This window comes from Sceloporus occidentalis, unplaced genomic scaffold (genome assembly GCF_023333645.1).
Source record: "Sceloporus occidentalis isolate IW3139 unplaced genomic scaffold, rSceOcc1.0.p SCAF_18, whole genome shotgun sequence".
NCBI lineage: Eukaryota > Metazoa > Chordata > Lepidosauria > Squamata > Phrynosomatidae > Sceloporus > Sceloporus occidentalis.
In genome coordinates, this window is record NW_028316998.1 from 9,964,308 (window position 1) to 9,988,095 (window position 23,788).

Genomic DNA, 23,788 nt, shown 5'->3' on the forward strand with positions numbered 1-23,788 from the left:
GGAATTGGGTGTGGCCATGCATTGCTGCCGTACCCGACCGGTGGAAGCAGGGCTTTGCCCAGTGAATCGGAGTCAAACTAGGAGTTCCCAGGTATACCGACCTACCTAGGTGTTTATTTACTTGATGCTTTTAGAAGAAATACAATTCATACAATTTAGTATACAAACACAATTTCTGCTGTTTACACTTTAGAACATTGTGAAATGCCTATTCCCAGTAAATATTGTGCACTTCTAGAAAAGAGGAACATCGTGGGAGGAAAGAGAGGCACATGGATATGGGTCCCAAAGAGGGGCTGTCCTTCATAAAGAGGGACGATTGGGAGGTATGATATTGTCCTTTTGGGGAAAGATGCTATGAATGCTCCAGTGTTTTACAGGGCATTACTAAGATTGGCCTGCAATAAGCCTTGATCAGAAGAGCATTGTAACCATTTAATGCTCAGTGACATTTTAAAATTTCCGTATTGATTGAATACAGGAAAGTCAGACGTCGGCGTGAGAAAGCAATCACTACATATAAATAGATATCATGAACGTACTAACACAATTCATTTAACAATACTAGCCTTGCAGACTTTGATTCTGCAGTTTTACGTTTGGCTTAGTAATGCAAATACATCCGAAAATGGAAGCTACCTATAATATATATAAATTCTATAAAGCCATATGCAACCTCGTGTAATTATAAATTGCATTTTAATTATATCAGCACTATTGTTATTAGTTGCGCTTTTTTTATTCACAACAGCAGGATTTTATTCTCCCACTGAAATGTGTTATAGCTGATTTGATAATATTTTATAGACCTATAAATAGATGATCGTAGCGGGAAATAATTAAGCCTTTTTATTTCTTTGGTTTCATCCACCAGCAAAAGCTTAATGTGTTATAGTTAGTTATTCTCCAGCTATAAACTGTCATTACGAAACGTATTAGACATCTTTTCCCTGCCGGCTCATTATTTTTGAAAAATGTAGTAGAAATATCTAGTATCGGTGAGAACATTTTAAATAAAGCCCAACAGAGTGCATCTCCAGCCTGGTTTTGCTCATTTTCTCCAGCCTTTGAATGAAGTGCCGTGTGTCTTGCTTTGCTAGATAAAACTTGAAAGTTTGTGCAAAGTCAAATATTTACAAGTGTTTCAATTAGCTGAGGTTATTTAAGTATAATGTGTTTTGATATGATCCATATATTTCTTATATCAGGAATATCTCTTATAAATATGAGACATAGAAACCTTGGCAAGCACACCTTCAGAAGAGCTGACCTCTTCAGAAGGGTTATACACATGGGCGTAGGGGACGGGGGGGATAGATCCCCCCCAGTAACTCATGCGGGGGGGACCGATAATTAAGAAATCCCCCCCAGGGCCAGGGCAACCGATCTTACGCGGTCCGCACCTCGAGCCCTGCTACTTACCTGTGGGAGGGTCTTCTGTACTGCACAGAGGAACCGGAACCCAGCAGAGTTCACGTGACATTACATCACATCCTCTGTGCAGTACCAGAGAACGCAGAGGGAGGCCGCGCCCTCTGCTGAAGACTGTGAGCGGCATCGAGGAGCTGCAGTGCAGGTAAGGGGGTGGGGAGGGTGTTTGAATAAGTATGCCTGATTGAGGGAATGAATCTGTGAATGAATGAGTGTGTGTGTGATAGAATGGATGTGTAAGTGCTGGAACCTAGGCATGATTGGACTGTGATTGATGTTAGCAATCACACTCCTATCATGCCAAGTCAGCCAGTACATGCTGAAACCTAGCTAGCTGCCCCCCTTGTGTATTGATGCTGCCAGCAGTATGGGGTCTGCACATCACTTACAGCCACCGTGTACCAGCATGTACTGGCTGACTTGGCATGATAGGAGTGTGATTGCTAACAGCAATCACAGTCCCATCATGCCTAGGTTACAGCATTTACTGGTTGGATGTGAAGGTGCTGGAACCTAGGCAAGATGGGACTGTGATTGCTGTTAGCAATCACACTCCTATCATGCCAAGTCAGCCAGTACATGCTGAAACATAGCTAGCTGCCCCCCTTGTGTATTGATGCTGCCAGCAGTATGGGGTCTGCACATCACTTACAGCCACCCTGTACCAGAATGTACTGGCTGCCTGGGTATGATAGGAGTGTGATTGCTGTTAGCAATCACACTCCTATCATGCCAAGTCATATTGCTAATTTTCTTTGTCCAATTGTGGTGTGTTACCTACTTTTATTAAAAATTTGAGTTTTTATTATTATTTTTAAAGGTGGGGGGTCATTTTCGGTTTTGGCTAAGTGAACCGTGAATGTTTTGGTCCAGAATTTTCATTTTGGTGCATCCCTAGAATAAATAGAACTATTTCATTTTTAATTATCCTGAGTCCTGAATTTGTAGTCACAAAACTTTCTAGGCCCAGAAATCAGTGAGAGGAAAAGTAAAGGTTTTGTGTTATTTACTTTATTTTAATCTGCATATTTTATTAAAGGCCATATTTTCTCACAGTGAAAAATGAGTGTGGCCCGCGCACGTATACAATTCTGATGAAGTGGCCCACTGCAGAAAAACCTTGGACACCCCTGGGGTAGACAGTGAGAAGGGGGGGTAGGGAGAGGGTAGCTAGTGAGAAGGGGGGTAGGGAGAGGGTAGCTAGTGTGAAGGGGGTGGTAGGGAGAGGGTAGCTAGTGAGAAGGGGGCGATAGGGAGAGGGTAGCTAGTGAGAAGGGGGCGATAGGGAGAGGGTAGCTAGTGAGAAGGGAGGGTAGGGAGAGGGTAGCTACTGAGAAGGGAGGGTAGGGAGGGGTGTAGATAGTAAGAAAGTGTGAGAGGGGGTAGATAGTGTGAGAAAGTGGGGATCTGATGGGGGAAAATGCTGTCCCCCCCAGATTTTTAGGGGTTCCTACGCCCATGATTATACATTATACTAGTAAATATTTTAAATGCTCCATTTCAAAGAGAGTACTTTTGTCAGGTTGGAACAGCTGCAGCAAACATAGTCATAGGCTGAAGCGCTGATGTTTCCTTAAATAATCTCGACCTTGAATCACCTTGTGGAAGTATGTCCTATGTTTGACCTACTGTGTTACCCTCTCCACTATAGTTACCTAATATGTTTGGGAAATAAGCATACTATTTCTGTTCTCTGATTTTCAGCAACTTTATAACTTTCAGAGATGATTAACATTTAAGAGGAGCCATGGTTCTGTCTTCAATAGAGAATTAAGAGCTGCAAAGCTCTGGAATGCTCAGTATATTGAGGTGATGATCACAGGTACAGCTTAGTCTTTCCATGATCAACTAGAGTATATTTTGATGAGGAAGCATATGTATACATATGCATTGTAATTTAAACATGGTTAATCCAGGGATTATTGAATAGTTATTGATCAAGGGAAGAACGTTTGATAGCCTAGGCCACTGTTGAGCCAGATTGGTTCCATTACAGATGAATCTATTGAACAATATCTCAGTAGCTTCAGGTTTCTCTTATCATGATATAATTATCTGTCCTGAAGCCTTATTCATCTGTGATGAGATATGTAAAAGATTGGTCGGCACGAACATGACTACCCCGGGGATATTCAGAAACCAGGTTTTAGAACTGGTAGAAAGAGAGCTTCTTAGAAAAAGCAGTGTAATATGTTGTGTATATGTCACTGTTTGGAAGCAGGCTGAATGTCACTCTAGTAGCTATACATAGACTGCTGAAACGTAAAATGATTGTATGAGTAATCATAAACAGTAACTATTTAAGGGATTTAGAAATACTGTCAATGAAAACATAAATCAAATCAGGTTCTATCTGACTAATCGGGCGTGTCATTTATAGGTGCTACGCATAGAACATTTTTCTCTCGTAAATAAGGTCAATGCAAATAAGAGTCCCAGCAGCCAACACTCATATTTGGATGTAAAATTTAAGGTTATCCTAAATCAATTAATATTCCTGTGAATTCCATAATCATATGTTAAACTTAATTCCTTAAATGTGGGATATATAATATATAAAGCAGGGGTAAATAAGCTAGATCATGCTTTCATAAGGTCTTCCAAAGTTTGTAACCTCTGAGACTAAAAGTTAAAGGCTAATTCCTTCAGCTACCTATGGTAGGCTCACTAAGTTAATATCACATGGGAAAAGGTAGCAAAACGAACTTAACACGTTTCTCTTGTTGTCCCTGTCGTCTCTTCACACCTCCCATAACAAAAGGTGAAGAGTAACTAAACGGAGAGATATATGCTGCGCCCCTGGGTTTTTTGAAAAAGGTTAGAATCTTCTAAATGGGATGTAACCGCTTTGACTCTAGAAGGACCCAATATCATCTGCAAAACATTTTCTACCATACAGGGTCCATTAAATGTCTGAAAGGTACTAGTACTTCAGAGGCACTCTCTGAACTAAAAGCAGTTCACTGAAAAAAAGCAGAAATACTCAGATTTACACGCAATAATGTGCATAATATACGCAATACACATATATTTTGTTTAATAGCTTTTCTAAGAATTTTTATGAATATTAAATTGAAAAAAAATGTTAACTGTTTGACTGTTAATATGGTAATTGGGCTAAATTTATTTGACGTTACAAGTCATGTTGAACAATCAGTTCGTATTTTCACAATGCTTTTTCAGCTATACTAGTTAATCATAATATCTAACAGCTATTTTTTTATGTACAGATCGTCTGTCTGTATTTGTGAAATGTGAACAACTAAAGTATAATGTGTATATATATTTTTTTTTTTTACAGCTCGAAAAATAATCCCGACATCCAGAACTACCAGGTAAGTTTCAAGCCTAATGCTAAATTGCGTTTGTGTTCGCAAAGATAACCGTATTATTTGTAATATTTCCTGATGTCTTAAACTTGATGTTGTTTACGGCTTTCCTGTACTGGAGTCCATTCTGCCTCTGGCAGGGTGGCAGACGCCACAACTGGCAGCTTGTTGCATACCCTGCTGACCCCTGGTATATGTGATTTACGCTGTAATCTTTCTTGTTGGGTTTATTGTAATTCAGAACATCATAGTCTTAATAAAAAGTGCTAAGCAGCTGCTGCTGTTTTGATCATGGGAAAAGGAGCTGTACATCACAGTCTAGTGAAGCTTACACTTAGCAACATCAAAGGCCATCATTTTTTTGTGCCAGATCATGCCTCCTAGTTTTAAGATCATATTAGTCATCTATGTATTATTATTTTTTTTATTTATTTATTTATTTATTTTTTAAAGTGTTCGGTTAACCAGCATGTAATCTTGTGTAACACTTGATAACTAAAATATTTTTACCTCAAAGCTGAACAATCAGGGTTATGTAAAAAAAAGTGATTTTGGTGCAAAGTACTATCATACCAACTGATCAACCTTAATAATTTCATTAGGTACATAGTAGGGCTACTTTTCGAGTGGTCACTTATAGTAATCTATATGAAGGCCTTATGGAAATCTATAAAACGATTTTAGTGGGTAATAGAATATCAACATATTTGTCTAGGTCAATTTATAAAAATATACAATCTCACAAAGGGCTAGAAGTTTCTTCTACCTATATTTTTCTGTAAAATCTTACAAAAATAAACATGGAAATTGCCCACACTAGCTCCAGAGGAGGCAGAGTACTAAATGCAGTACACATCTGTATACATTATTCACATAATCTTTCACATTTTTATTAGTTTCTTTATATCTGAAAAGGGGAGCTCTGATGTCATAAGAGCTCACGTACATGATTGTGTACGTGTGGGTTTTTTGTTTTTTCTTTCTTTAAAGCTACACTCCAGTTAATATATGCACTCTAATGCCGAGTGTCAACTTATACCCTTTGTTTAGTTTTTGGGGTAAATGTGAATCTTGTTTATATATAAGCACTGCTGTCCAAGCCCCCCCATCAGATCCTTGGCTTGCAGGGAATTTCAGGAGATCTGTTGACACCCATTTGCCCATGTGTATGTGCTGTTTTTACTTATTTTTTTTTGCTGCCTGGTAGGTAAAGAATGCATTTAGAAGTACTTGCCAAGTTCTTAATTTGAATCCAATTGGTGAGGCTGTTTGGGGCATTACTGTCCCTTTAATGCATGTGAGTGACTTATCCAAGGTTACTGGTAGGACATGGCTTCCTCGTACTTGTGCAAGGCTATTGACTCATTCCAGCGGTGTCTTGTGCAATTAAGACATACTTTGTCCCAAGTTTAATGTAGGAGTGGAAGATTACTGAAGTACAATTTTTTTTGTTATCAAATAATTGTTCGTTCGAGAAGCCTTTTTTCCTTCTTCAGAAAAGCTGTGCTTGTGGTTAACGCTCTGATAAGTATGCCTTTTCTTTTGTAGCCGCAATACCATACAAATATACAACTAACTCAGCAACACTGGCACCCCCAAACATCTCCAAATATAAGGTGAGTACAGCAGACTCCCCTCGGATCCAGGTCAACCAGATGATACGATTTCACTATACTATATTATTATATATGCAAATGGTATTCGGCGAGTTACATGATTTCTAGCTTTAGTATGTTACACTACATTGGAAATGGTCTCTCCGCAGTATGGAGTTGAATGACATGCTATGTGCCATTTAAATGTCTAATTAAAAGAGAAAATACTGTACAGTATGACTTGAAGTAATGAATTCTTTGTATGTGGTTTGTATCTAGGAAGCCCTTTGTCTCCAGCCATTATTATTATTATTATTATTATCTTTTAATTATATAGCACCAACAATTTACACAGCGACAAATTGCCAAACCTATACATTGGGTAGAGAGGGCCCTGCTTGTAAGCTATTTATATTTCTTAAAGGGGTGAATGGATGGAACTGTGGGTCTTTAAAAATAGTATTGCAATGTATAAATAATGATTTATTCTGATTATATAAATCCAAGGTCCAGGTGTGACTTTAAAAAAAATAAAAAAAAATAAAAGCTTATTTATAATCCATTATGGTATCAATTTATTGTGAAGGCAAACTTCTGCTGTGTGCTGTTTCTTTACAAATGTATACTTCTTTCTACTTTACTTTACGCTTATATCCTACTAAGCTTTTTAATTCTAAAAAGAGGAGATCCTTTAGAAAACATGTTCATTATAGATAAACCAACCTTTTTTTTTAAGCATTAGAAAGTGGTTCTTTAATAAGAAACACCTAATGAGGCAGAAATCCCAGCTTCTATATACAGTACACATAACAGGCAGATTTCAGGCGACTCTGGTTAATTTATAGCGGAAGCCGTGTTGACACTCTTCCTATATAACCGGTAGCTGCAAAACAATGCCCATCGGTCCAACCTTAGATTAAATGCACCACAGGGAAGTTGAAAACAGTGCCCACCTTTACTAACTCCAACAAAATGATGCTATAATAAAAAGTAAAGCACATAATAATAATAATCATTGACATTTCTTGATTTGCATTACTTATGATGAATAACGTATCCACACCAAAGGCTAGAATGTCACAGATGTGATAGTTTACAATATTGATAATTATTATCGGTGTTCCCATTATTGACTTTCATAGCACCATCATGTTCAGTGGCACTGTAAAGGTTAGAATTGGGTAAACAGGACAAAACAGTGCAAAAATTAGGCAAAATTTGTATGTTCTTATTTTTCTAATACATTTGGAGCCGGGTTTTTTTTTTTGTTTGTTTTTTTATTATTATTATTCTTTTCTGCATGTATTCTCTAACGAGGTAGAATGGCGTAGGAAATGGTTAAACCATTACCAGGATTGAGTGTGATTTGGGATACTGTGTGGAACAGCTGGCTTCTGCCCTCTGGCAAGGCTGTCGTTTTTCTAACTAAGTCGTGCAGGGCCTCATTGTTGGTTTTACACATTTACATGTAATTAACAGCAATGTTGAGCAAATAGGAATATATTTGGTGTCTGTAAAGCAGAACTAATGCCCTACCTGCTCTCTGTCATTGCGAGTCAACGTTTAATGGCAATTTTCTGCTCTATGTGTGAAGAAACATAAGTCTAGCAGCTAAACATTAGAATCTTTCCGCATACATTAAACGCTTTATGTGTTTTTTACCTTTTCCTGCTAAAACTGGTTTCATTGTTATTTTGGCATGACTTTGAAACCGAGCATTAAGTCATTACTCGCTAATGATATGGATTTATGGAAAACGTGTTTTATATTAACATTCATTATTCATCGCCATTCTAATTTGATTTAATTTAAACTTAGTTTTTAAGCATGATCATGTACATCTGTTCTGTGTTATTTTGTGTTTTTTGAATCCTTTCATCATTCACTAATCGATAACTATGCAAATGGCACAGGCAATCTCCTCGTGATGACAGACCATATTGGATTCCAGTCCCCGGTGGAGATGGCAGGAATATACGATACATCCAAGATCAGAACCAGAAGAATTTAGGAGACATTCCAACCATTATCTATCAAGATAAACTCATGACAACACTCTGAGAATCACAGACGAATGTCAGCTATCATTCTAGACATCCATTGCATTCCATGAACTCATCTGTCTGTCTACCATCTGAAATGAGTATTTTTCGAAGTGCTTGCTAGTTTAGCACGGAGTTCACACTGTAAAGACTTGTTCTCTCCAGACCAAAGTAGGCCTCAATGCATTCTGTAGATTGAAACTTATAATGCATTCAACCAACATTTACTGACGTTTGAAACCAAAATAAATTATGCGTTGTTAAACAAAATTAAATACAACTATGTTTTAGCTACTCCAAAGACCATTTGGATATGTTGTCATTGGCATTTCCATGACATAGTTGGAACAGTGGTAGGGTTTGGGTTTTAGGCCTGTTGATTCCTAGGCCTAAAACTTTGCCTTGTTGATGTTTCGCTGGGGCCAACAAGGTGTGTATTGTGTCCTTCAGTCAAAATGTTATCAGATCCTGTTTTAGAAGAAAATTTATTTTCTGATTTCTATATTTTCAGAACTATCAATCATATTTAGCGATCAAACGTTCCTTTTCTTCAATATCGCAATTTGCCTTACTGTTTTGTTTAAATAAATACCAAAAAGGCCTTTAATAGAGTTTAGGTTAAGTTAAGTTTTATATAGCTGTTCAAGCTTGTGAAATTTCTTTATTGGGGGTGGTTTTTTTGTTTTTTGTTTTTTTTTCCTTTTTCTGAAATTTAGTAGAATGTCTTCTGTACTTGTGTCCTTTTGTGTGTTTTTGGTCAGTCTGCTCTCCAAAATGAGATTGCACTTAAAGATATATTCTTCCCATTATAGTTACTATGTATTTTTTTTTTATATTGTTATAGGAGTCTGTAATGGTGAAACAATATCTGTAGCTTAATAGCTTTGCACTAGTTTTGCGGTCTTCACGTGACTATTAAGTTCCTTTATACTTTAAATTCTGGCATAGCCTACTATCTGATCTGAGACTCAAGATGTGCATGTCGAAAATAGAAAGCAGCGCCCGCCTACCACAAGAATAGAGTTTAGATTATATAGATAGTTCAAATATGGGCTATATATAGGCTATATAACTCTAAAAAAAAATATAAATAAGCATTATTTGTGGAGGCATGGTTGCGGGATAAAGGGAAGCATCATTCCAAACATAATGTAGTATTACCCATCAGGACACTATTACTAAAGCACATGTGCAATAATGAAGTTACTGCAACTTTTTTGGTTTTAGTTTGTTTTAACAACAATTTTATTGCAATATCAAACTGTGCCACATGCTTTAAGCATACAAAAAAGGATGTTCCCCTGCTAATGATGTGAGGATCGTGTGTTGAAGTAGGTTTTAGAATGGCTAAAGAATGAAAAAAGTGCTTTTTTTTTTTTATTTTTTTTTTCTAAATAAATTTGCATAAAGCTTGTCAAATCGAATACAAGTACCTGATGCTGGGACAACAGGGATTGTACCAATGGTGCCTTAATGTTTTGAGGCTCAGAGGGTGGGCAACCGATTGCTCTCCGTTCTGACTCTCTTTAATGGTTTTAAATATCTAATATGTAAATAAGGATAATTATTTCTTAACGGATTCCATAGTTGAATTGTTTTCAATGCGTATAAATGTTTGCTAAATACATGGTGTTAGGGAGTTTGGGACTATGTGACCTGTCGGTACCAAAAATGTGTATCTTGTCAACTAGCGTGCTGGATTTGTGCTCCTTGTGTACCTCGATTGATCAGTGCCACTTCTTTGTTTTATAATAAGTGCTCAAAAAACTCTAATTGTGTCATATAAAGAGTTTTAAACAAGCAGGTTACTATTTGCTACGTTTTTAATGTATAGATTAAAATTTATTTTTTGGGATGATTTAGCAAGGGACCAAATACTGTGCGAATTACAAATGCTTGGATTATAGATTATGGTGTTCTTTTACATCCAGTATAAATAGAACATGTGCCTTTTCAGGGGTTTTTCCCCCCTATTGTCCTCAATTTTAAGGTGCTGTTTCACTTAGACTATTAATGGCACTCAAGTATGCTAAGCAACACATCCTTAACCGAACTGCCATTCTATTCTTTGATGATTTCATCACATAAAACAACACTAAGTTTTAAGAAAATTGTATCGGTTTATATGGCAACAGCTTATAATGACATACAATATCAATAAAGTAATTTTACATGATTAAGGAGTTAGTTTATGCATTCAGTAAGTACTCAGAATTATTTTTCTAATTCTATAGTTAAATAGGTTTTAAATTCAACAAGTGGAACAGCACAGTTTAATTCTCTTCTGTTGTCATTTAAGCATTGTGCCTTAATGTCTTCAAGCTGGACAAGTACACTGTAATGTATTGCCTTTTAACGTGGACTCGTCGCTTAAAAGCTACTCAATAAGGCATTACAAAGTGTTACTGTTTCATTGAATCTTTCAAAAGATTTTTGTTTTTTTGTTAGATATATTTGGTATTTAATTTTCACTTTTCTAACCTGAGCTTGCACAGTATACCTTTTCGTTCTGTTGTGCAGAGATGGAAAGTAAATGAACAGCATTGGATTTTTTCGGTGGAACACTACATATTGAAAAAGTGGCATTGGTGGCACACGCTATTTGTCTCCGGAAAAAAAATAAAACGGGTATTGCTGCCTCTTTAATCGCATGGGTCCACTTTAAAGGGTTTCACAAAGTCTGCATTCACAGTCCTATTTTTCCAGTTATTTTGGATAGTACGTATGTGTATATTGTATTGTACATGTCTAAATGCATACCCATACGTATATATGTATATATACACACATATTCATATATAAAAAATAGTTTTTGTAAAAAGGAAAAAGATGTTTACAGATGTGTTCCTGCTGAATTTCCTCGACCCTTCATTGTATGTGCTAGGTACAAATAAACATGAAATTGTTTCAAATCACATTGTTTTCTCATTTTTGTCTTGACTCTGCATCCGTTACCATTTCTACATCCCGTTACCGCCACCCCCCTCCAGTTTTCCCGAGAACGTATGTCAAAAAGAAGTGAATTTGATTATGGTGCTTCAGTAATGGCACCCGCAGCTTTCATACACGAGAAGTGCGTCACTTAGCCAATTTGTAACTTGGCTGCGTTGTAGCTCAGCGAGTCACAGATACATATTGATGGTAGCCCCTGAATGTCTCTGTGGCGGTGAAGTGGCAAATGCATACAATTACAAGGTTCATTTTGAGGCACATGTTTGTAGAAAAAAAAAATGGTCCATAGAATAAATGTATTTTCTTTGTTGCCAAAGCAATTCAACATTTTATGATCATTTAACATCCATTTTAAAAGAGAGCTTTTTAAACAAATTTCCTTTTTTTGGGGGGGGGGGTTCAGGTGTATAGGAAACACACAAACGTCATTTCTTATTCTTAATTTACGTTTTAAGAAAATTCTTTAATATTGCACATTTTTTTTTTAAAGGAACCTGTGATGGTGTGTATAAGCAGTTAACCCTTTCTTCAGGGAACCGCTTATACACACCATCACAGACCCTTAGATGATTTTAAATACGGAAAGATGGATTGTTTTCTCATTAAAAACATGGTGGTGATGCTGTAACTTTCCATTTTCTAATATTCTTGCTGATGAGTAAAGCTCTCATACTGCTTCAACTGAAGGTCTTGTTACTAATGCAACCCCCATGGTTCCCACCTTTAAGGTTTCATGTTTTGTTACCCGTTAAGTGGTTTCTTCATTGTGATGATCTAAGCAACTAATGCTCTGTTATAGGTCTTTTGTTCACCTGCTTTTTAAATGTGTTGTCCCCCATTATTTTCTTTATCACCCCCAGTTTCTATTACAAAAACATATCAGTGCCTTGCTTTGACAAATAATTATTTCATGACCAGGTGTACTAGGGCTCCCTTTTCCCCTTTAAAAACCAGGATTCTCAGCATGATTTTCAAGGAGAAAGAGGGCTTTCTTTTGATTGCAAAGTAAGATAATTAGTTGAATATTTAGGATGAAAAATTTTGTAAACACTAGTGAAAATTAGAAAAAAAATCTCAGAAAATTAGGTAAAGTGATGGAAAATCTCCTCCAAATCTATCAATTCAGGTGTCCTGATTCATATAGAATTTCCATACTTTCCCAGTACTTATAGGGAACATACTATAAGGTGTAAATTATTTTTTACAAAGCTGTAAAATGAACGCACTCCGATATGTATGGTTTGAAGTGCTCCTTTAATCTGAGTTGGATGTCTGTGAGTCTATAATCCACAAATAGTTTGTACGAGTAAGTCATAATGTAATGTAGCTTTGTAACGTGGAAGAAAATGATACAAAAAAGCAACAAAACATTTCCTTGGCAACTTGAAGCTAAGTGCCTTTGGAGAAGTGTTTGAAATTGCATACAATATGTTCCTTCATACATGGATTGAAGATATTAATAATGTATCATCCATCTGTGAGCAATGGCTGCAGATGACCATAAATATATTGATGACAACCACTCTATGCTCCAGAGATTTTTAGCCTTTTTATCCATGAGGATCCACTGTTGAATTTCTGATATGCGTGAGATATTCAAGACTTTCCACAGTTTTAAACAGCCAAAATAAGCTGTTGAGTATGTTCTTGCTTGTAAAAAAAATATTTCATATAGTCTGTAAATGTATTTTTTCATTATGGAAGGATTTACAGTTGATCTTATGTATGATCACAGAAAAATATTATTAAAGAGCATAATATAACAGGGCTTTCTAAGTAGACATCTGCAGCTGCAACTTACAGGTCTTTATAAGTAGTGCTGCTGAGCTGATGATGTTCTTGGATTCCTTTTGAATATATCAAGTATGTTGTGTTCCGCCAAGTGTCTTCCTAATGTAACATGTATACAATGTTCCACAAATAGCCATTACAATTCAGACTGTACACATAAAATGTATCTTTAAAATGCATTTCACATATTACACCACCTCCACTTTCTACTTTGCTAGCCAAATTGGAAGTTGAGTCTCTTGTTATCGGTTTGTTTGACCAGATAGGTGCCGTTTGGTCCATTTTTTTCTGCTGTATGGGCTTAGACTTTACATAATCCTTCGTATTGTCTGATGCTCAGGATAGCTGTAAGACTACGCCATGCATTCTCTCACCATTGAAAGCGATCTATCTTTTTTTTATGTTATTTAATTATTCTGATGTGACTGAGTCATCAAGGTGGTGCTCATAAATTTATTTTAAAAATTTAACATTGATCCAAGAACAGACAACCACTTAAATAGCTTTATCTGTAGTGAGACCATGTTAATTTGAAAGTCTCTAAAAGTTATGATCACTGATGTGTGATTACAGAGAAAAAAAATCTCCATCAGTATAGCAATCTACTTCTGCTCACAAGGACATTCCAGAATAAAAGAGCTATTTGAATTCTGGAAGTTTGGCTGCTTGCAGGTAGTCCAGGTGAGAAAATCAAAGCAATCGTCATTAGTGCAGACCACAAGAAAATGTATTTAATCCTTAGAAAGGACAAAATTTGTGAAGGGCAGAAGCAGTAAGATACACAAACGCTGCTGAACAGCTCTTAATCATAAGCCTTGTAGCCTGCCCCTTCATATGATGATTGCTTTGATTTTCTTAACCTGAACTACCTGCAAGCAGCCAAACATCCAGACTTTGAAGTAGCTATTTGCATGGAGCACATGACGACTGCTGGTCTAGTCAGACACAGGCTAAGCAACTTGGGTTATTAATAATCACTACTATATACAAAATGATTGTAGAAGGATATATACATATTCCAGAATAAAAAGCCAAGTAAAATGTCATCTGCATGAGGGTAACAACAATCCTAGGTGTATATGTTTTCCTCCTCTGTCTTTATCAGTGAGTTATGGTTGATATCCATCTGTGAGCATGGTGGTCACCATTAGCTGGTTTTTCCTCTTTAATGGCACATGAGCTAAAATTTGAGACTCTTCTAAACGGAGCTTACAATAGGGCAAACCATTTACAAGTCTGTTCTCTGTTGGGTTAGTCCTGTGGTCTTTGTATATATTTGCTCCCTTTGGGAATGTCCAGGAGCTCTCCTAAAGTATGAAAATGTAATCCAAACATGGACATCCTTGGTGATAGTGCCTAGAATAATACTGGCTCCACATCAATGGCTAGATCCAGCAGAGGCCATACATTTGGGGTTGTTGGCTCATTCATGCATTTTAGCTCTTGATCACTCGTTGCCTGGGTTAGTCTGCAATGCTGATGGAGAGTTTTGGCAAGCTTTATAAGAGTGGTCTTTTCTTGGCCATGCTAGTCTTGCACTCTTTGTGTGTATATAAAATTATCTTTTGGAGCTCAGATTAATTGATCAAGACCTGGTAGTCTGTATAAAGTTTATCCTATTTTAATACTCTTTAATTCTTTCATGTAGGGGTGCATTCTTTATTTAGACAAGCAATGCAATAGTCCTGTTTGCTATATTATAAATGTCAAATATACAACAGTTGGCGGATTGTCACCTCAATATACTATAAGACTCACGAAACAAAAGCTGTCAGAAGTAAAGGTGTCTGTTACTAAAACATTGCCAAATAAACACAATTTGTCCTCTGAGGTCTTTTAAGACATGTCCACTCTATCATGTCACTGTTTTATTTTAAGTCTCATTATCCTCTTAGTTTCTTGTAGACTGTTAATAATTAATAGACTGTGGTTCCCCTCTGCTAGTTTTGGGTTATACTCTACTGCTGACTTTGGCTTCATACACTTATCCATGAAAAATAGTGCAGTCACAAATCTCTCTTCAACTCCACTAGACTGGTTGACTTCTTGCAAGGCTTGAAAAGGCTTCTGGGACCAGACCAGTAACAGCTACAATGTACATAGTAAAACTGGTCATTTAGTTGTATCCTACTAGCCACAGGTAATAAAACAACTATAACCTCCTGCCCGCACCACCACCACCTCCTCCTGCTCATGGGGATTTATAATTAAAAATGACAATATCCAATTTAAAATAGTTCCAAACCCTATAGGTCTCTTAGGTAATGGTTTTGAGGTCCATCCAAGCTTACCCTTTGGACATCAGGAGGGTGGACAGTGAAAATCCTTGGCATTCAAAGGGTGCAGCCTGTTAGGAAGAAAAAAAAAGATTGAGCTAAATAAAGTAAGTAATCCCGGTGGCAGCAGATCGTAAAATGGTCATGGTCAATCAGCTATCATCCAGTACGGTATTTGGAATTCATTTCAAGAAAAGTTCTCTAACAGTAATGATTTCTAAATGTAGTTTCAAAATTTAGTTTATCCAAAAGCTGTGCAGGTTTTAAAATTAATAATCTTGCCGTGTCCTTGGCCACTAGCATTATGTGCTATTGTACAGAGTACTAGCTATATACAGCTGTTTGAGTTTAGTACTTTCTGTTAGTAGGTAACTATGGAAACTGGTTCATAGGAGCGCAGAAAACAGAGTCTCTTTTAACATGCCACTAATGCAGGAGCAGACAGAATAGCTTTGTGGCGTAACAAGACTAGGTTAATGAAAGAATATTCTGAGAATCTGTTCGCTAGAATTATTATTATTTTTTTTGTAACAGCGCTACAGAGTCTAGCAGCCCTCTGAAATTAATTTAAATAATAATAATAATTATACACAATCCAGGATCTTCAACAAAGAATGCATAATACTTTGTAAGTACTTATATAAATATTGTTCCTCCTGAAAACAAAAAAAAAGACTTACCAGAATCTGCTGCAAAAAGCATCCTCATTGGTCTGATGCTTCAAGTCACAGATTGGCTTCCTGTGGCAGGAAAGCACTCTAATCGAAAGCCAGTACACATCTACTATACAGCAAATGGTGGTGGTATGCATCAGGGATTCCGGGAAATTTCTCGGCAGGCCACCGCACCTCACCCAGGTGCCATGAGGGCTAGTCTAAGTAATAGATGATGAGGCAGTGCCCGCTGCCTGATGCACAGGACCAGTTGAGGAGATCAAGAATCTCCCACTATGCTGCCCAACATTAAGAGAGAGCAAGTTCTGTCACTTTAGTCCTTAGCTTTCATGCTCCATAGCACTATGTGCCGGCGATTGGTGCTGGGTTATGGCATCATATGCCACACCCAGGGAGCGCCATAGCAGAGGTCTGAAATGACAGACCTTACGCTCCCACTCTAGTGTGGAAGGAGAGGAAAATGAGAAAGGTAAGAGATGGGGAGAAAGGTACGCTGTTAGGGCAAGTTTGAGACAGTATAACAGCAGGTAACTGGTGTAGTTAGGGGCACAGGCGGGCTGTTAGGGCAAAATATGGCACAAGAAGGCTGACTGGGGCAAAAGCTGTCACATGCAGGCTGTTTTGGGGCACTGACAAACTGTTTTGGTAGCAAATATGGCACAGAGGAGCTATTTGGGGTATTGACAAGCTGTTTGGGGACCAAGATGGAACTGGCAGGCTCTTTGGGGACAAAGAGGACACAGGAAGGGTGTTTGGGTGCATGGACAAGTTGTTTGGGGGCAAAGAAGGCACATACAAGCTGTTTTGGGACAAAGGTGGCACAGACAAGCTGATTATTGGCTAAGATGCTTGGTGAAGTCGGGGGCCCCTGACCTTATGTGTGGCTTGCTCTACCCCTTCATGAAGCCGCTGCTCCAAAAGAGGGAGAGCTCCAAGTAGCCTACTCTGGGAAGTTCCCAAGTATGGAGATAGGTCATGCAGTCATCAAAACAAATTATCATGTTCCATAAAGAGGATAACACATTCAAATAGAAATAACATGCATTCAGCTTTTTGTAAGCGTAAATTCAATAAAAGGTGACTGGTCACTGTTGCTGTGATTGTTTTTTCTCAAATCTTTTAACATTTGCTACTTTTGCAATTTGCAGTTACGTAATTTGTAACGGTGCTTAAACAAAGGCATGTTAAGCTGTTCATAAGCATATATTCATCTTAATATGCTTGTTTGTTAAAACCACAATGACATCTTTTGTTTATAAAGAATGCACCTCTGAATTATTTAAAATCTTTTATAATTAAGTCACTATTCGTGTCCACCCACTGCCTTCAAATCAATTTAAATTCTCTGCACAGATGTTATTATATGAAACACTTTCTTTTTTTTTTTGTTCTGCATTAATTAGTTTGCAGAGTAGAGTTAAAATGTATTAAGGCTAAGAAAAAAGGTTTATATTAATATGTAGAATATAGTATGTTTTGTGGAATTTAGAAAATATATAAGAGATTAAATATGGTGCTTGAGAACGAAATGTCAAATATTCTAGTAGGAAAGCGCTTGAAATAATTTTAGTTTGTGTAAATTACAAAGAGATCGCTAGATTTGATTAAACAGATGGACCCGCTTTAATAAGGAAAAGTAGCTAAATATTTTCAAAATATCATATTGCCTTATTCCCAAACAAACTTCCCCATCTGTTCATTTTTTTGCATTAAATTACTAATTTGTTGGTTTTTTTTAATACAGAATCATAATCCTCTAACCCTGCTCATAAAAAAAACAAACCCTTTTTTAACCCCTTGATGACAATTGCCGGTCCGGGCACGTCACGGAAATTCATGTCGATAACGACAAATGACGTGCCAGGACCGGCACGTCATTAAACGGGTGCAGAAAGCGATCTATTTTCGCTTTCTGCACCGAAACGGCGTTGCTGTAATGCCTCGACCTCGAGGCATTCAGCAACGCCATTATCGGCACAAAGGGGCCATCTCTGGCCCCTCCCCGGGGCGTCAACATCCGCCATACTTTGTATGGCGGCGGACGCCCGTTTTAAAAGCGTTTAGGAGGCGATCAACGATCGCCTCCTAAACTTAAATGGTGTCGCTGGAATGCCTCGATCAGGAGGCATCCAGCGACACCAAACACTTACCTTTGGATGGGCTGTGACCGCTCCGGAGAGCGGTCACAGCCGCAGCTGCCGGTGATCTTCGCCATCTGCAAGATGGCGGCGGTCCGGGAAAATTCAATAAAGAAACAATAAAGTCTAAAGAGTTCGCTAGACAGTCTCCAGACCCTCTAGAGAACTCTGGCTCCACTTGCAGGTTGAATATAGGTACTGCATTCAACCATGCAAGTCAATGGAGCTCAGCTTTCTAATCACAGTGTGATTAGAAAAAATAAATTAAAAATAAAATTAAATTAATAATAATTAGAAAAAAAATAGTAAAAAAACAGTAAAATGTAAAAATAATTTCCCACTGATGTCACTATCAGGGGAACTTTCAAGTTGAAAAAAAATGTTAAAAAAAAAAAAAAAAAGGAAAAAAAAAATATATATATATAAAAAATATATTTTTGTGAGCAAGTCCTAAAATTAGCATATTAGCTTAAAACAATTCTCGCATGGAAAGAGTTAAAATACTGGCATATTAAATGCCCATGGGGTGTCTACTTTTAAAAAATGTATGATTTGATGGGGTAAATTGAATTGGCCGGGTTCAACAAGGTCCCAATTAACACGGGGGGAAGGATGGCCACACATCTAATTTCCAATTAGAAAAATGCACACGTACCAAATGTGGCCTTTTAGTTCCCCCCAAAAATGACAAACCCATGCATGTGGGGTATCACTGTACTCAGGAGATGTTGCTGAACACATATTGGGGTGTCGTGTGACAGCGGCATATACCAGGAGCTGTAAATTCATACATAAAGTAGGTGTGTGTGGGAAAAATACACACACAAAAATACTACTGCAAACTTTAAAAAAATGCTGGTGGTAAAATGTGTGCATGCAAAGAGTTAAAATACCAGCATTTAAAATACCCTGGGGTGTCTAGTTTTCAAAAATATATGGTTTTGTTGGGCATACTGAAATGGCCCGGCTCAAAGATGTACCAAATAGGGCACGGGCAGTGGATCCCCAAATGCCAAAGTTCAACATTGAAAAATGTGCATGCCCCAAATGTGGCTCTTTTGCCCCCGAACAGCCAGGCAAAATCATTCATGTGGGGTATCACTGCGCTCAGGAGATGTTGCTGAACACATATTGGGGTGTTTTGTGATAGTGACATATACGAGAACTTTTTAATTCATACCTGAAGTAAAATGTGTGTGACAAAACAAATGGAAAAAAATGACTATCACAAAGTTTGACAAAGACTGGTGGTAGATATGGTGCATGGAAAGAGTTAAAATACTAGCATTTGAAATACCCTGGGGTGTCTAGTTTTCAAAAATATATAGCTTTATTGGGCACACTGAAATGGCCCTGCTCAAAGATGTACCAAATAGGGCATGGGCAGTGGATCCCCAAATGCCAACGTGCAACATTGAAAAATGTGCATGCCCCAAATGTGGCCCTTTTGCCCCCAAACAGCCAGGCAAAATCATTCATGTGAGGTATCGCTGTACTCAGGAGATGTTGCTAAACACATATTGGGGTGTTTTTTGATAGTGACATATACCAGAACCTGTTTATTTATACCTAAAGTAAAATGTGTGTGAAAAAACAAATGCAAAAAAATTACTACCATAAAGTTTGACAAAGGCTGATGGTAGAATAAGTGCTTGGAAAGGGTTAAAATACCAGCATTTGGAATACCCTGGGCTGTCTAGTTTTCAAAAATATATGACTTGATGGGGTAAATTGCATTGGCCGGCTTCAAAGATACCCGAAATGGCACATGGGGGAAGAATTACCAGATTTGGAAAAAATGGCTTTGAAATAGCAAAACGGTACCTGTACTTATTGCTCCATAACGTGCAGAAAAAAGCAAAAAAACATAAAAACATTGGGTATTTCTAAACTCAGGACAAATAGTAGAATCTATTTAGCAGGTTTTTTTATTACCTTTTATAGATGAGTAAAAGATTTTTCAACTAAAAGTTAGAAACAGTCATTTTTTTCTAAATTTTTCACCATATTTTATACTTTTTTTAATAGTAAATAATACGATACAATCAAAACAATGTCATCTAAAGAAAGCCCTTCTTGTCCTGAAAAAAACAATATCTAATGTGTGTGGGTTCAGTAAACGGGAAAGAAGAAAATTACAGCTAAACACGAGCAGCGCAGAAATGTTAAAACGGCCATTGTCACGAAGGGTACAAAAAGTAAAATCAGCCTTTGTCACGAAGGGGTTAAAACGAATAAGGATAAAAGTACACATTCAAAGGTTATAATACATTTTAGTAAGATAAATGGTATTAATGTCATTAGAGTGGGGTGATCATCTAACAATTATGTATTTCTAACCATGGACTTGATTATAACACTTATAATATATATAAATTGTATTATATAAAATATATTTATACACACTTGACATGGAATTCTTCGGTGGGACACATCCAACATTTATGTAGTATGCTGTATATTATAGGATAACACCTGGAGATACATTTACAGTGATGACTTTTGAACCCTAAAAGGAATATCTTTTAGTTTCTCTCTAACCCATAATAAGACAAAAGCACAACTTCTATGTCTTTAAGACAGGTTTATCTTGTAGAGAACGGAAGAGAAATGAAGAAAAAGTGGCCTTAATATACCTAGGTTTTTTACCCCTCTAGATAAAACTAGGGGTGATCGTATTACCTTCTTTAGCAATTTATACATTGTATAGAGATATGCACTTTATGGGCAAAAGAATTGAGACACCAGACCATTACACCAACAAGGACTTTTATGACATGGAATTCTAAATACAGAGATATTAATATGTAGTTGGTCCCCTCCTTTTGCAGCTATAACAGCTTTCACTCTTCTGGAAAGGCTTTCCACAAGATTTTGTAGTGTTTCTCTGGGAATGTATGCCCAGTAGAGCATTTGTGAGGTCAGGTACTGATGTTGAATGAAAAGGCCTGGCTCACAATCTCTGTTCCAGTTCATCCCAAAGGTATTTAATGAGGTTGAGGCTAGGGCTCTGTGGGAGGCAGTCAATTTCTTCCACACCAACCTTATCCAACTATGTCTTAATGGACCTTGCTTCATGCACGGGGGCGCAGTGATGCTGGAATAGAAAAGGTCCTTCCTAAACTGTTCCTACAAATTTGGAAGCACAGCATTGTCCAAAATTTCTTGGTATGCTGAAGCATAAGATTTCGCTTCACTGGAAGTAAGGGGCCAAACCCCTGGAAAAACAGTCCCATACCATTATCCCTCCTCCACCAAACTTTACAGTCAGACATTCTCCTGACATCTGCCAAACCCAGACTCACCCATGAGACTGCCAAACAGAGAAGTGTAATTCGTCACTCCACAGAACACGTTCCCACTGATCCAGAGTCAGGTGGTGGCGTGCTTTATACCACTCGATCTAATGCTTGGCATTGTACTTGGTGATGTGAGGCTTGTATGCAGCTGATCAGCCATGGAAGCCCATACCATGAAGCTCATCAGTTTTTGTGCTGATCTTAATGCTTGGAACTTCAGCTGTTTTGTTCGTTTGTACGAATCAATGAAAACAAGGGCGATCTCTGAAGAAACTGAGGAAAAAACACTGCAAAAGTACTGTATTTGTACTGTATGTAAACAATTTTTTTAATAAAAGCTATGATTGAGAAAAATATATATTTTTGTTTTTATTTCCTTTTATTTGCCAACCTGCCCCCCCAGTTATGTACATCTGCCCCCAGGCTTGCCACTCTGCCCCAGAAATGCCTTATACCCCCTATATGCCACTGTGCCCCATGATATGCCTTTTAACCCTCTAAATGCCACTGTGCCCCATGATATGCCTTTTAACCCTATATATGCCACTGTGCCCCATGATATGCCTTTTGACCCCCTATGTGCCACTCTGCCTCCAGAATTGCCTTATACCCCTATATGCCACTCTAGCATTTAGGGGGTTAAAAGGCATATTATGGGGCAGAGTGGCATATAGGGAGATATAAGGCATTTCAGGAGGCAGAGTGGCGTGTAGAGATTGTTAAAAGGCATTTCTGGAGGCAGGGTGGCATTAAGGGGGTTAAAAGGCATTTCATAGAGCACTCTGCCTACAGAAATGCCTTATGCCCCCCATTTAACCCCCCCCAAACTTACCGCAGACAACCCCCGCTGCTAACGGCACCTCCTTCCGGCTGCAGCGGAAGTTGCCTACGCGTATCACGTAGACGTCTACATGCTGCCCTGACTACACACCAGGAAGTCAGACGCACTGGTAAGTTATAGGGTGGGGGGTGTTAAATGGGGGTCATAATACAGATGGATCCAGGTTTCCCTGCAGAGCTGCGGGGGATCTGGATCTTGGTCTCATAGTCAGACCTATTTGAGCATTTGCTCTGAAAAAAACCTCGTCTTATAATCGAGCAAATACGGTATATCTAAGCCCACTTATTTTGGACTGTGACCGCTTGTCTTAGATAGCACTGTGCAGAATACCAACGGTACCCTATGGCAGCTGGGCTTTTTGCTATGAAACATGCTAATTTGTAAAAGAAGATTCGGGGGAACTTCTAGTAGTTCTCCATTTCATTGAGTATTGCGTGTGACCTACAGTTGAAAGGAACACTGGCAACATGATATAGCAAAGTGATGTCCTCCTTCAGAAGGAACCTGTACACAGAGGCGTATCTAGGGTATGGCACCTATGGCTCCTGCCATAGGCGCCATTTGAAAGGGGCGCCAGTGAGCGGCTTTCAAACACCATCTTTTTTTTTTTTTTTTGATGCGTTGGAGAGAGAGGGGCGCCTAGCAACCGCTCGGCGCACCTCATTCTCCTGCACGAGGCCTCTGCCTCCGTCCCGGTGCCGGCACCAGAGAGCGGCTTTTAAACGCTGTCTTTTTTTTAACAGCGTTTAAAAGCCGCTCGCTGGTGCCTGCTGCTTCAGTGCTGAGCGCCGAAATATGATGTCATATTAAGGCGCTCAGCAGTGAAGCAGCGGGCACTGCAGCAGTGCAAGAAGGCAGAAGCCTCGTGCTCCCATCGCTGGACCTCAAAGTGAGAACTACAAAGGGGGAGAGGGGTTAGGGATGGATAAGGGAGGGAGAGTGGTTAGGGAGTGATAAGGAAGGGAGAGGGGTTAGGGAGTGATAAGAGAGGAAGAGGGGTTAGGGAGTGATAAGGGAAGGAGAGGGGTTAGAGAGTGATAATGGAAGGAGAGGGGTTAGAAAGTGATATAAGTAAAGAATGGATTAATGTGTGCATGCATTGAGTGAATGAGGGAGAGCATGAGTTAATATGTTAATGTATTGTTTGAATGAGGGAGAGCATGAGTTAATGTGTGGATGAATTGTCTGAATGAGAGAGAGCATGAGTTAATGTGTGGATGAATTGTCTGAATGAGGGAGAGCATGAGTTAATGTGTGAATGAATTGTCTGAATAAGGGAGAGCATGAGTTAATGTGTGGATGAGTTGTCTGAATGAAGTGTGAATTAGTTAGTGACTGTAAAAGTGTTTGTGTGTATCATAGATGTATAATTGTGGAAGGGCAAAGATGGCACTAGCAGGAGGTTTGAGCCTTGGGCACC

General features: G+C 38.2%; 1 protein-coding gene across 1 annotated transcript in view; it reads left to right on the plus strand.

Moving 5' to 3' along the window:
- LOC149302590 (band 4.1-like protein 4B) overlaps window positions 1-8,416 on the plus strand; it is a 58,240-nt gene extending 49,824 nt beyond the window's left edge. Inside the window, exons 14-16 of the mRNA XM_089482252.1 lie at window positions 4,733-4,766; window positions 6,309-6,376; window positions 8,269-8,416. Of these exons, the coding sequence (XP_089338378.1) occupies window positions 4,733-4,766; window positions 6,309-6,376; window positions 8,269-8,416 (250 nt within the window). The remainder of the gene's footprint in view (window positions 1-4,732; window positions 4,767-6,308; window positions 6,377-8,268) is intronic.
- The last annotated feature ends 15,372 nt before the right edge of the window (window positions 8,417-23,788 follow it).